Source organism: Acomys russatus, chromosome 8 (genome assembly GCF_903995435.1).
Source record: "Acomys russatus chromosome 8, mAcoRus1.1, whole genome shotgun sequence".
Classification (NCBI taxonomy): Eukaryota; Metazoa; Chordata; class Mammalia; order Rodentia; family Muridae; genus Acomys; species Acomys russatus.
In genome coordinates, this window is record NC_067144.1 from 45,613,175 (window position 1) to 45,628,131 (window position 14,957).

General features: G+C 36.0%; 1 protein-coding gene across 2 annotated transcripts in view; it reads right to left on the reverse strand.

Annotated features, from left to right (window-relative positions):
* Positions 1 to 1,902: 1,902 nt before the first annotated feature.
* Znf654 (zinc finger protein 654) overlaps positions 1,903 to 14,957 on the reverse strand; it is a 66,945-nt gene continuing 53,890 nt past the window's right edge. For both annotated transcript variants that reach the window (XM_051150119.1, XM_051150120.1), the window contains 5 exons: positions 13,068 to 13,270; positions 12,378 to 12,517; positions 8,286 to 8,427; positions 4,420 to 6,733; positions 1,903 to 3,368 (listed from right to left, as the gene is read on the reverse strand). In XM_051150119.1, the coding sequence (XP_051006076.1) occupies positions 3,361 to 3,368; positions 4,420 to 6,733; positions 8,286 to 8,427; positions 12,378 to 12,517; positions 13,068 to 13,270 (2,807 nt within the window). In that variant the 3' untranslated portion in view covers positions 1,903 to 3,360. The remainder of the gene's footprint in view (positions 3,369 to 4,419; positions 6,734 to 8,285; positions 8,428 to 12,377; positions 12,518 to 13,067; positions 13,271 to 14,957) is intronic.

A 14,957-nucleotide genomic window follows, 5' to 3' on the forward strand; every position in this document is an offset into this window, starting at 1 on the left:
GTGTGTGTGTGTGTGTGTGTGTGTGTGTGTGTGTGTCTGCATACCATGTGTGCCTGGTGTCCAGGCTAGAAGAGAGTATTAAATCCCCTAAGACCTAGAGTTAGGCAGTTGTGGGTGCTGGGAACTGAATCCAAGTCCTTTAGAAGAGCAGGAAGCACTCTATAAACCTCTGAGGCACCTTTTTAGTTCCCTCTATCAACTCTTACCAAAAATAAATAAAATAAATAAATAAAAAGCTCACGTGCATCATTTTCTATCATGTTTTTAAAAATTTAAATAACCCAGAATGTGATAACATTAACTAAAAATATTCCACTCTTTTATGAAGCATAAAATTTTCATTTAAATAAGCTGAATTCTTGAAATCAGTATACTACATAAAACTGAACACTTGCATTATCAACAAGGACAATGTTTTATTGAACAAATCTATGTACAATACAAAAAAGTTCTTGAAATGAGACACTATTGTTGATTTATTGCAGTTCAATGGCTCAGTTTTAATTTGTACTTTTATAAAATGCAAAGTAAAATAATTTAATGTTCAACGGGGAAGCACAAATTTCCCTTCTTGCTGAATTTGTAGTATCTTTCACATAGTAACAATTCCAAAATGCATATGCAGCATTTTCTCATTCTGAAAAGGTGTTTGACAGTACCAAATAAATTAAAAAATAAACACTATCATCCCTTTTAGGCTTCATTCATACAACATTAAACCAACATGAAAATACAGCTAGACGTTCAGTGTGATTTGAAAAGAACTACAGATCAATGAGATAAATTATATTTTTGTTATATATTGGTGGTATTTAAAAAATGGATATGGCTAGAGCCCAAAGTACCAGTGTCCTTGTCCATGGAGGGTTCCTCCTGTGCATCTTCTACATCTGAGCAGCAAGGATTCAGATTTGCACTTTTCTTGACCTCACTGACACATATATAATCTTTTACTTTAAAACACAAATTTGAAACTTGGTCCATGTATCCTCAAAATAAAAGTAGGAAAGAATAAATGAGAAGGAAAAGAGTGTAAGTAAATGACAGCTTGCTGTCCTTCTAAATCCCAAATCAGAACTGCTGGAAGGTTACACAAAAGCAGACTGTTGTGGAGAAAAATCATAGTGAAATGCAACAGGAAAACCAAGAAAGAGGTTAGACAAATGTGCTCAAACAGAATTTTACCTGACATTTTGGTTTGCTTATATATGAGCCAATTTTATCTATAAGAAAATTTTCTCCTAGCAACACAAATCAAGAAAAACCCTTCAAATTAAGCTTAAAGACAAAATAACAAGTGGAATTTGTTTAATACATCTTTGCACAAACTTCAAAATTCATAAAAATGTAATACTTTGTGGATTTATATTTTGATATCAGTGGTTACAACTTGTAAAAACTAATGTTAAAAATGGTAAAGTGTTAGTATTAACTGAAACGTGTACAAAGCAGAAATTATGTTTCCAAAAAAATTCATGGTGCAAATGAACCAGTTTCCAAACAAAATTTTTATTACAAGATGTACTTTTATATGAACTAAAATAAAAATCAATTATTACATTTTTAGTGTCAGGAAATATGGAAAACATTTTGAGTTGAACTTATAGGATTTGAAACTTATCTGTTATCTGCATATAAATTCCAAAGCCTAATGTAGGCTACATAGCAAAACTAAAACAAACTTCAAATGTGATTGGAATAGACTAGTGACCATCATTGCATAGTTGCAAATGCCCATGGTAAATAATTCACAACTTTTTAAAAAATCCTCTGATACAACATTCTTGGAAAGCAGTTTTAAAAGTCTGGATGCCACCCTGAAAGTAATGCCCCATTTTTCTAACCTCATTCAAGAAGCCATACTGCTCATAAAATCTGTAATATGTGTGATGAGATTGTCTGATTTACACAAAACCATGCTGGAATAACTGAACACTCAATTGACAGTAATGTAGTAATATGTCTAAAGAGTACACCTGTGCATTTGTATTCTCTTTATCTTGCTTTAGACTAATATATTATTAGGTAAAGGAGTTCTTTAAGTATCTTCCTGTTAATAATAGGCAGGTGGGAAATATCTAGAGGATTTTTTTTAAATCTGTAAAACATTTGTTTCAATAATTTAATAAGTTAGAATCTTCCTTAGGAAAATTAATGGTCACCAAGGACAATAATGAATTAATATCTCTTATTGTATTCCTGTTGTGCAAATTTTGGTGTAAATACTTCCTTAAATATAAAAATTACTATGCAGGCCAAATTCATTACTAGTGAAGAAAGTACATTAGTATGGCTTACTTTGGAATTACTTCTCCTAACTGAATAAAATGAACTCTTGATCTGATTCTTAATTGACATACTTTTAAGCCAATTATTTTCATAGGACTGTACTTAGATAACTCACACTAATGTCTAAAGGACTTTACTATGAATCATCAAGCAATGTCCTAATATTATGTACAGATAGAAATATCCCAGTGTGCTTTTACCATTATTCACATTTAAGATTGCAATTCAGTGTTTTCCTTCAACTATCTAGCATGCGATGGTCTTAGATTTTTCTCACATTCCCCTAAAGTAACTGATGGTACTTTCTTACATTTCTACTTAACCCTGCTGCCTTTTAAATAAGTAACTGATATTACAAAAGTGGGATATTGAAGGTTCTTATCAAGAGCTTATTAGCCAAGCACTGTGTTTGCTTTGTTTTTAATTTTTCAATGGTGGCATGTCATTCACTGAACTTTGACCTGTCTACTTATTCATCTGGAAACAAGTTACAATCTTTAGTAGATAGCATGAAGATAAATGAAGCTTTATTTCTATGTATCAGCTTCTCAATTAAGTCACAAACTAAAGAGCAATGAACAATTCTTTAAAATATGTTTGACCAGAAGGGAAGACGTAATGAATATGCATGACAAGAAAACAAATTCCATTTTCAGAATGCTTTACAATGTATATTGTAAACCAGCCCCCCTCCACCTTATCTTATAATGAATCAACTTCTTCCTTTCTTCAGTAAGGCCATAGCTGGTTTTTCCTTCTGACTAGTTAACCAAATGTGTTTTCACACAAAGCAAAACTGAACATGCTGCTATTAATCACCATAAATGTTGAAAAAGTGTGGTTTCCTGGATAACTGGTACTTTGGGAGTTTTATAACCCTTTTGGAGTCTAAGCCGGCACATCTCCTCTGCAAGTTCATTCCAGAAAATGTGCTTTGTCTTTTCTTTAGTAATTCGAGACCACTCTAAAATTAAGGCCATCAGGGAAATAGCAAACTGATGATGCATTTTCTTGTAGTGCTTTTTTTTTTTTAACACTACTGCATGATCAACAGATCTTTCTGAGACATTATCAGGCACCTGTAAAATAAAACATGTTTTAATTCAAATTTCATAGATTATGTAAGAAAGCAAGCCTTATATTTCTGGTGTGTGTGTGTGTGTGTGTGTGTGTGTGTGTGTGTGTGTGTGTGCGTGCGCGCGCACGTGCACACATGCGCGCACGCACATATGCTTTGTGGTGTACATGCATGTGTATGCATGCTTGTGTGTGCACATATATATCCAAATGCATGTAGAAATCAGAAGTTAATATTGGTTATCTTTCATTTTTGTTATTGTTGGTTCTTTGTTGTTACTCTTTGAGACAGGGTTTCTCTGTATAACAGAGCCCTGGCTGTCCTGGACTCACTATGTAGACCAGCCTGGCCTCAAACTCAGAGATCCACTGCTTCTGGCTCCCAAGTGCTGGGATAAAGGCATGCACCACCATGCCTGGCCCAGTTATCTTTCTTGATATTTAGGCAGGCTCTCACTGGAACCCAAAGCTCAGAGATTCTGCTAGTCTAGCTAGCTAGACTGCTTGAGCATTCCATCTGAGCTTCCTGCATGCTCAGATTACAGGTGAGGCACTATGCTGGCCCAGCATTTACATGGGTGCAGAGGATCTGAAGTCCAGTCCCTACCACTGCACAGGAGGTAGTTTATCTGCTGAGCCATTTCCCCAGGCTCTTTACTTCGATTTTTGGCAACCACTTAGTTTCACTTGCTTCATACGCTACCATGCTGATGAAAATTATGGTTTCTACAACTTCTATTATATGAAACTTAGAATGAAGAAAAGCTACTACTCCTAGAAAAAGTAGGAGCAAGAATGAAAACTCTTGAATTCCAGCTTCCACAAGTTCATAAGCCTTGCAAACTGCTTGTGAATGTGTTGCTCAGTCTAAAACAAGGCTATTAATTTCGCCCCATAATGGTTGTGGATTTAAAGGAAATGTGTGGAATAGTGCTTTATCATTTGGGCTATATAGATATAATGGTCTTTGTTGCACAAATATACATTATGGCTATATTGATGGTTATCTTTCTATTTCTACAGATAGAGCTACTGAAAACACAGAAGACTTACTTTCATCATCTGAATCAAATCCAAAGAGTGTCTGACATTTCTTTTGTGCAAGGTGAGCCTCAAGTGCTTCTGCATTACAGTAGGTGGTCAGGCATTTGCCACATCGTAATCTTTTCACTGGTTTTTTATACATGTTATCTTGATCCGAACAGGCATCTACTCGATCCGTGAGAAATTTTCTGCGTTTTGGCATACTAAGGTATCGTTCATCAAGGTAACTGGGAGGCAAAGGTCTGACATATGGCTTTGTTAAAATTAAGCCATATGAAGTATGGTCACTTGTAAGATTTGGTTTGGATGGTGCCTGAGATACTGACAGGGCACTATGTTCTTGTGATACAACACTGGGTAAAATAGAGCCGTTTTCTGTCCTTTTTCTGTTTAAATCTATTTTCAGAGTAGAATCTGATGCAACTAATGGTGTTTGCTCTATATCACTGTGTCCATTGACTAAGTCACTGGTACTATGACTATTTTCAGGATTTGGCTCTATGGCAGGCATCTTTTGGTCTATCAAGCTTATATCTGAAACAGTATCATCAGAATGTTCATTTCCATTCTGAACTAAACTGTCCATTTTCTTTTCCATAGTGTCTATACATGTCTTTGGTTCTGTGGAATCTTTCCTTGCTTTACTAGTAGAAGCTGGCTGGTGAATCGTTTGGTTCTCATTACTGGATGGGTCTGCTTCCTGATGATTAGGAACTGCTTCACTCAGCTGTGCAGATGAGTCTGGTGTTTTGCTTAAGTAATGCTGGGCTTCATGTTCATATAACAGAGGAAGGTCTTCAAAAAGCTCATGGCATTCTGGAAAACTACACTGAGCTTGAAATGTCCTGTGACTTTTTGTATGCTGGGCAAGCTGGAATGGCAGCTTAAATGACTCGTTGCAATTAAAATGCAAACAAAAGTACACATTTGGATAGCTGTGTCTATTAAGGTGATCTATAAAATGTTGAGAATCCTCAAACTGCCTTTGGCAAAATCTGCATTTTCCTTTGCTCCACTTCATTACAGTTTGCCGCACATTTAAATCAGTTGGATGCACAGTCCTTGCATGCATATTTAGAAACCCAATTCTTTTAAATATCCTTACACAGCCAAGAGCAGGGCACTTGAAGTTGCCTTCTTGGTCTGTAGCATACACATCTTTTGGATGGCACACAGTCCCATTGACTTTATGAAATACTGATGTTTCTTGATTCAGGTCATAATCATCTTCATACTCATCTTCATTCTCTTCCTCCTCATAGTCGTCATCACACTGAGGTGAAGACTCTGAGATATTATTGGAAGAAGTGTCTGGTCTGCCATTCTCAATAACGTTTTCAATAGCATTCTCTGGTATACCAATGGGAATTTTAATGAATTCAGCCATGTGTTCATGGATGACCTCTTTGTTTCTATCACTGGAAAGAGTCAATGTCTCAATCTCCAAGCCCTTAGTATTTGAATTCCCGTTTTCAAAGGAAATGGAAGATTTGGAACCATTTATTTCTTCCAGAGTGATGACTTCTGGCTCATCCTGTTGTGCTGTAGCAATCTGCTGTCTCTGGATCTTCTTAACATGATTTTTTAAATGCTTCTGCATAAGTCCTCTGTTCCTAAATTTCCTACCACATATCACACATGAAAAACTACCTTTTTTCTGATGAGCCTGGGCATGCCTTACAATGTGGCCACCAAGAAATTCCTTGTTACATAACATGCACCGATGCCGTGGGACATTGTGATCCACTTTGGAAGTGTTAAGAGCAGGGAGGCTTCTCTTTGCATTACCGGCACCTTTAGGCTGCACTCCAGACACATCATCAGGGTCAGTCTCTCCAGTGCTCTGATCTGTGAGTGTGTCAAGTCCTTCATCCACACTTCGATGTTCCACTGTCTTTTTTCGACTACCTGCAGAATTTTCCAGTGTATTTTCATTTAGAAGCCTCACTGCTGATTTATCACGCAGTAATGCTATACAGTTTTTCTTAATCATTACAAAGTTCCAAAACTCAGGATCAAAAAACAATCCCTTTTTCAAAATTGGAAGTAATTCAAAACGTACACGATTTTGAACAGTACTTGTGCCTTCACTGTACTCTTCATCCGGACGTCTGTAAAGCTCTTCAACGGTGTGGTAGGCCTCCAAGGAACGCTCAAGAAAAAATACCGACAGAGCACAAACCCTGACAATCTCTAGATCATTTGGCAAAAAGTGTGCAATTGTTTTATAAATTAGACATTTAGTTTCAGGATCATCATGAAGATCAAGCTGAAGAGCACAACCACATATCTCAACACAAATTTGTAAGCCTTCTTCTTCAACCTGGAAAAACAAAAATATTCCTACTAAATATATCTTTAAAATCTGTTGCCTGCTTTTTGATCATTTCCCCTGTTGGGACTGCCTTGCCAAGGGCACAGGGGAAGAGGACAAACTCAGTCCTGGTGCAACTTGATGAGCTGGGGTGGGTGTGTAGGAGGCTCCCCTTTTCCAAGGAATAATAGGTGGGGGAGATGAGGGAGGGAGGGTGGGGCTGGGAGAACAGGGAGGGTGTCTACAGCCAGGGTGTAAATTGAATAAATAAATAAATAAACTAATTAATTAAAAAAAAAAAAGACATCATTGTATAGCAAGGCACCGGTGGCACATGCCTGTAAATCCCAGCACTCAGGGAGGCAGAGGCAAGCAGATCTCTGTGAGTTGGAGGCCAGCCTGGTATACAAAGCAAGTCAAGGACAGCCAAGAGAAACTGTCTCTAAAAAAGAAAGGGGGGGGGGGGGGAGAGAGAGAGAGAGAGAGAGAGAGAGAGAGAGAGAGAGAGAGAGAGAGAGAGAGAGAGAGAGAGGAGAAGCATTATACTCTCTGCTGTAGCATTTTGAATACAACTCCAAAAGGAAAACTTTCTGAGTTTTCTGAAATGTGGGAAGAATTTCCAAAGCAAGTCTCTTCAATAATTTGTTTGCTTTATTCTTTTATAACATATATCTTTTGTTAAATGAGAATAACCTAACATAGGTAAAATTTCATTTTCAAGTTTGACAAAACCCAATAACAACAGTATAAAATGTTTGCAAACTTTGTTTAGAATTTCAACTCTAGGCTCCCTTGAGAGAGCCTTCTTATTCTTTGACAGAAGAGATAACGCATATCATTTCAAACAGATGCCAAGAAGTAATTATGTTTTAAAATCTGTGAAAATTTTGCCATACTTACAATAATGGTCATATTATTATGGTTGTTATTGTAATACATGCTAGGCAAGTGCTTTACTTTTATTCAATATGAAAAGGGTCATCATCAAATCTAATAAAATATAATAATAAGCTTGCTGGAAACTGTATGAAAAATAAGTCCACATTTACTTCTAATTATATTAGATTTAACTGCAGACTTTTTCATTGATTCACTGAAATTGATTTTGTTTCTAATGTTTGGAATAATCAATAGTTATTTGAGCAGGGCAAGAAATGAAAATGGCATCTGCACAGGTTGCATGTCATACTGCCCACATATGGTTACAGATTATAGGAAAGAGTAACCATTTGCAAGCCTCATGTCTATCCTTTTAGTCCCTTATACTCTGGTAATCACACTTACCTACATACAGTTTTACTATCAACTAAGATTTTCTAAGACAGTGAATGCGTACGATCGGATCATTTGTTAAGTCATTGTTCAAAAACCAGAACTTGCACTAATAAAAATGATAAATTTGCTCAGTTATAAGAAATGTTTGATATGGAAGGAATTGTTCCCAAATTAAGTGACAATAGACTGGCTTCTCCTCCCTACATTTCATGGTAAATGTTTGAAGCTGGAGAGAAAAAATTGTGACATACAGAGACAAAAATCTAAAAACTGAAAATATATTTACCTCATCTTTAATGATTTTCATGAAAGGAAATATGACTCTCACATTAGTTGCTGTTCTTAAAAGTTGGTAACATTGATCTACAAACACTTGTTTTGAAGGATTAGTTTTAAGCTGTAGTTTACTCCATATGAAAATCAACTCCCTGTAAATGAGAAAAAGACATATATCAAAAACTACTTCACTCAAGTACAGACATGTGTTTCTTTCCCCTGGTCCTATACTGTCCTAGCTAGGATATATATAGTGTAGTTATAAATATGTATGCTAACTGTGCTACCTTGAGATTAATAGACGTTAAAAGAGAAAAATTAAAACTACACAATTTTGCAGTGATAGTAATGACTTCCAGTGATATGCTGGCATCCCTAAGAAAGCTATAGTGTTGAATCAAAGCAGTCCTAAAATGTTAAAACACACACTTTGACCTCTAGTGTACTACAGTCGGGACACCATACAAGAATGGAGTCATGTGAGAACCCTGAGTGCTTGTGAGAAAACTCCAAAAACACAAGTCTTGTGTCCTCAGTTTCTTCAAAAACACGGAATTATTCTTGGAATGTATTTTTGCGCTCCTCCTAGGTATAGTAAATAGGAGTCAGTTTACTTCCAATTCTTCATTACAACTGGTTATTGTTATTTGTTTATATGCCTTTATGGAAAAACATATTTTTGACACATGCTCCCCATGTTGCTTGCCCTTTTGATTCTACGCTTTACTCATGTGACTCCTCTTAATCCTCAGAGTATAAGCTGTCTGATGCTCTGAATAAATATAGCTGTTTGCTGAAAAAGGCTTTAGTCCCTTCATTTTCGCAGGTCCCACTGCCAACTAGAGCAGTAAACAGTCTACTTGCAAATTTAGAAACCAATATTTAGAGTATTTTCATTCTGTGAAGATACTAAACGTAATTTTAAAATTTACGTATATTATAGTACTGATTATAAAAGTAACTTTTATTCTCCTGGCTCAGTTGTTGTCTGGGAGGCTTACTGCCTCCTTCTGCTGGCCTAGGCCTCGACCTGGAAACGTCTAGCCTCCACACAATCTAAACTAGGCCTAGAATGTTTTCAGCCTCTGAGACTTACTGCTTAGTAAATTTACCCTTTCTTGTTCTGAGCTCTGGGCTGGCTGGTTCAATTCAGCTGTTCTGGCTCAAACTCTTCTCCCAGCTGACTTATTTAATCTGGCTTCTCTCTTGGCCCAGAATTGCTCTGCTTGTCCTCAAACTAACTCAGCAATCTGCTCGAATCTTCTAGATTCTCATTTTCTGGCTTATTCCATCTTCACCTGAGCTCTCTGCAACCCATCTCTCTATTACTGACTGGTAAGAACTGCCTCCTCTCTCTCTGTAAAACTGCCTCTAAAGTAGCTTCGTTTTCCTTTCTCTCTACTCAGGAGAGTTAGTCGTATCTTATTCTGTCAAATCTCTGATTTGTCACCTTCTCGACCACTCAACTAGACATCACTTTCAAACATGGATGCTTCCTTCTACAAACTAACTTTACCTTCCTTTGGGATTAAAGGCATGTACAACAATGCCTGGAACTAAGCTTTTCTTTACCTAAAACTTGCTCTATAGCAGGCTGGCCTTGAGCGTAGATCTGTTTGCCTCAGTCTCCTGGATTTAAGGTATGTGTGGATTCGAGTTGGATCACATAGACCTTGAAGGTCTTTGGATGTGATCTCTTGCCAGAACAGCCATGTTCTGAATTAACATTCCTCTACAACTGATTTTAAAACTGTATCCTTTACATTATCTTTAGATCATCTGCTTTTCTGTTAACATGTAATTTTTTTGAACTGACAAACCACAGAGAGATTCTTTTTTTTTTTTTTTTTTTGTGGTTTTTCAAGACAGGGTTTCTCTGTGTAGCCTTGACTATCCTAGACTTGCTTTGTAGACCAGTTTGGCCTGGAACTCACATCCACCTGCCTCTGCCTCCCAGGTGCTGGGGTTAGAGGCATGTGCCACCACCGCCCAGCGAGATTCTTTCCTAATACATGGCAAGGATGAACTAGGACAAATAAAGGCAGTGAGTTCTGAGGCAAAATGAAAGCATAAGGATATAACTCATATACATGGTGAGCAAGTTAGCATCCTTTACAATCTGCCCTAGAAGTTATACAAAGCATTATAACTTGAAACTACTAAAATAGTTGTTGGAAAGTTTTTCTTTTTTTCAAAATAGAGTTGCTGTGTGTCTTGTGAGCCCAGCACAGGCAAGCGGACTTAGGCTCTTCATAAGAAGGTGTTACCCTGTAACATCACATAAATATCTCTCCACTAGGGAGACAGATAGCAAGTCTGGCATCAAAAAGTACTTTGGGCCAAAATAAAACAACAACATTATTCAGTTAAAAAATTCATGACTCAATATTATGTATTATGAATTTTTGGTTTTTGTTTTTTTAAAGATTTATTTATTTAGGTATACAGTGTTTTGTCTACATGTATACTTGCAGGCCAGAAGAGGGCATCAGATCTCTTTATAAATGGTTATGAGTCACCATGTGGCTGCTGGGAATTGAACTCAGGACCTTTGGAAGAGCAGCCAGTGCTCTTAACCTCTGAGCCATCTCTTCAGCCTATGAGATTTTTAAAATTTTATTTATTTTTTAAATTTTTGTTTATTTATCTATTTATTTATTTGATTTTTTAAAAATGACTATCATGCTGCAGTTGGGGAACAGCATTGTGTTTGCTACTCACACTGACTTGGTTTAAATCTCCTGAAGCACCTACTTTCCAAGATGCTAGTTAGGCTTGTCTATATATTTTATGAATCATACTTCCCAGATACTAATGCATGAAAATATCCTCAGTAATACAATGTTTGATGGAGACCGTGACTGACATTAAAAAAGAAAAGAATAAGAAGCCAATGTTTACTTGCCTTTATTCACTATTTTTAAAGACATCCCCAGTGAATTTCTTGGTATATACTGAAGTTTAATAAATCACTAGCTTCCTACATAGATTCTATGTAACCTTCAAGATATTAAGAAATTGAACAATTAATAAATTTTTGGTAGCTAATAATCTGGAATATTCTATTTTAATTTTGGTCTGTTACTGTTGTTCACAGATTCCAGGCAACTGTTCTATAACTAAGCTATTGCCCCATCTAGATAATCTACTAGCTATTATTATATTCCTAAATGCTGAAGCCTCTTGAGGAAATTACAAAAATAAAGTGAACGCATGAAGTGAGATAAAAGATGATGGTGCACATTTTAAATAAGGAGTGTTTTTGATTTTTTGTTTTGGTTTGGCGTCTTGGTTTTTTTCGAGACTGTTCTTCTTTGTGTAGACTTGGCTGTATTAGATTTGATTTTGTAGACCAGGCTTGGCCTTCAACTCACAGAGATCTGCCTGCCTCTGCCTCCCTGCATGCTGGGATTACAGGCATGTACCACCATGCCCAACTACGAGTGATTCTATAAAAGGGAAACAGATAAAGCAAAAAGGCCAATTACATTGAAGAGTATATGGCCTAACTTTGCAATAGATTTTTAAAACAAAATGATACCTGGAAAACATTAGATAATGCATTTAATACTTTATAAATGAACATACCATAAATTTATACATATTTATTTATGGGATTTTAAAATGGTCATTCTTTGCACTCAAAAGCTTTGTTTTTTAATTCATAGCTGATAAAAGTTTTTGTCTTTGTTAAATTGGGGGTGGGATGGGACTTGGTAAACAAAAGATATACCTGTCCCAAGATTTTTTTCAGCATAACTTTAAAAAAAAGTAATTGAAGGGACTGGAGAGATGGTTTGGTGCTTAACATCTTGTACTGCTCTTGTAGACTAGTTCAGTTCCTAGCATCCACATTGGATGGCTCACAAACACCATCACCTCCAGCTCCAGAGGATCTGATGCCCTCTTCTGGCCTCCAGGGGCATTTGCATTTACATGCATACAGATATACATTCACACATAATTTAAAAATAATAAAAACTAAACCTTTTTTTAAAAAGTAGTCAAACAACTATAAGGAAAATATAAAGTCCAAACTCTACTAAGCAGTCCACCTCTGTTCACCATTGTTCCATTCCCACTTACGCATCAGAAGACTTACCATATGCAGTACATGCCCCCATTCTGGAGCTGTGGGATAAGAAAGGATTCACAGAGTTGTAAGGCCAGCAAAGTCTTGCCTTCTTTCTCAGTGTTACAGATGATATCAATTCCACTCTTACAGTCAGTTTTCAGCAAGTGCTATAAGAAGAAAGGAAGAATCAGTTCCAATCATTAAAAATGTATAAAAATCTAGTTGCAATCACTGTTTAAAATACTTGCTCTCTAGTTTCTTTTACACATACACACTGTGCTGAAACACTCCTGTAGTTTAGAGTACATATAGCACATGTGTTTCACAACAAGTACTTGCAAGGTCATTAATGCCCATGGGAAAGTAAGAGTGGGGTTGGGAAAGAATTCCCCCACTTACTGTGAAAAGCAAAATAAGCATAAGTAACTTCTTAGTATTTTGAGAGACAAAATCATGTTTCTCAGTTTTGTTTAATTTCTGTATCATACTCAAAATTTTGTAAGTATATTGTATTAATTCAATTTTGTTAATATCAGATCCTGACTAATTCAAATGAACTTAAAGAATGGCCACAAGAGAACATATTTAGATAATGTGATCTCTAAATCTTTGTTATTTCTGCAAAAGAAATCTACTAACAGTGGGGTTTTGTTTTATTTTGTTTTGTTTTTAGTGAGGTTAAAATGGTAATAGGAAAAATATAGTCTCAAATGATACCTCCCGGAATAGCTGGTCTTCTACAGGTAACATAAACAGACAGGTGAAGAGTGCTTGATGGAAGTACAAGTCTTTACTGATTTCAGGGTGATTTATACAAGATTTAATAAGAGCCATTGCTTCAGGTATGCGTTCACAGGCAATTAGGTATCTGGCACGTAGTTCAAAGAACAGTGGATTTTCAGAACTTAAGTATTCATTCACTGTATTAAAAAAAGAAAACATATTATTACTCTCAAATAGTATCCAAACTTTCTTGTTTGAAACTTTACAACTAAAACATCATGTCTAATTAGATTATTTAAATAACATGTTCCATAGTAAAACTCTTCTTTTAAGAATAGTCATGTAAGATGGCTGGTAAATGGAAAATAAAACTTCAAACAGTGCTCATAAAATTCTAGTTGATTTTTTCTTAGTCTAAAAAAGGGTAAAAATTAGAATTAAAACTTTATATAAGGGAAATCAAATGTTCTTCTTTTAGTTCATCAATACATTATTATGTTTCAAGTAGCAAGTCTGAAATGCTCCTCTAATCTAAGATTTTGCTTCTGGTAGTCCAATATTTTCATTATTATAAAAGACAGTATGCTAAATTACTACATTAAAATCACATTAAATCCGATTAACTGTAGAAAAATGTAAGCTAAGTTAATGAAAAAACTGAATCATGAATAAATAAATATTAAAATTAATGCAAAATTGTACCAAAGAAGTCTATTAATGTGTTCATGTATCATCTAGGATAATTACTAATTTATGCTTACCTTCATTTTCATAATATACAAACACACTTAATTGTGTAAGTTTATTTGAACCTAACACAACCTTATGACAGGTACTATGCTATTCGTTTCAGAGATTAAATGATTTGCCCAATGACAAAGAAATTATAAGGGGCAGAGACTGAATTGGAACCTGTATTTTATGAATTTTAAATGCAAACATTTTTCAAGTATTTACATTTCCTCAGTAGCTACTGAAGTGCTGACGGACTATATTTTATTTTGACTTAAACATTTTTCTTATACTTCTGTTTAAAATGTATGGTAAGCAAGCACTGGAGTGGCATTCATGCACTGTGAACTTTACCTTAATGACTACTACCCAGAGAAGAGTCATCTATATTAATGAGGCTCTCGAAAACCTTTGTCCAAGGTGAGCAATGCTAGTGTAGCTATAAAAGGAATCTTCATTATTTTAATGTGGTTACAGCTTGAAGAGGCCATCAGCCCTCACGCCAGCTAACGATAGGTCTGTTCTTCCTCCTACTCAAAGAAGCCTAAAAGCCTAATAAACTTTCTTCTCTCCTGACCTCTTAAAAAATTATAAAAAAAATTATTGGTGTATGTGTATATGTTACTCAGACTAACAAGTATGTGTAGCAAGTATCTTTACCTTCTGAGCCAGCGCCTGCCTTCTTCCATTTGTGGCTTTCTTAGGGTTACACTCTATCTTCTGTGGCCACATTTTCTCATTTCCTCTCACTATGACCTTCATCTTTACTATAATTTGCTCTTTATAATTTTCCTCAATAAGAACGTCTTTCTCCTCAGTCCAGTTGTCTCTGTCTTTGCTTTTCTCTAAATGCTTTTCAAGACCCACACATCAAGCTGCAGCTTCCCTTGTTTCCCAGGTTCTCCACCCTGGGTGCAGTGCTGGTTTGCTCTTACGGCCAGCATTGAAGTTCCTTCTCCACACTCCACCTCTTAACCTGGTGCAAACAGGAATATCCTAACGTGTTCAACACATGCTAGTTCAGCTGGCCCCAAGTTGGAAGAGCTTGTGTGTTCTCTTTGTCTTTCTTATAACTGCACTTCATAAACTCTCTCCACAATTTCGAAATATTTTCCACAATTTGGTGTTTATACAAACTTACATCCTGAGTTT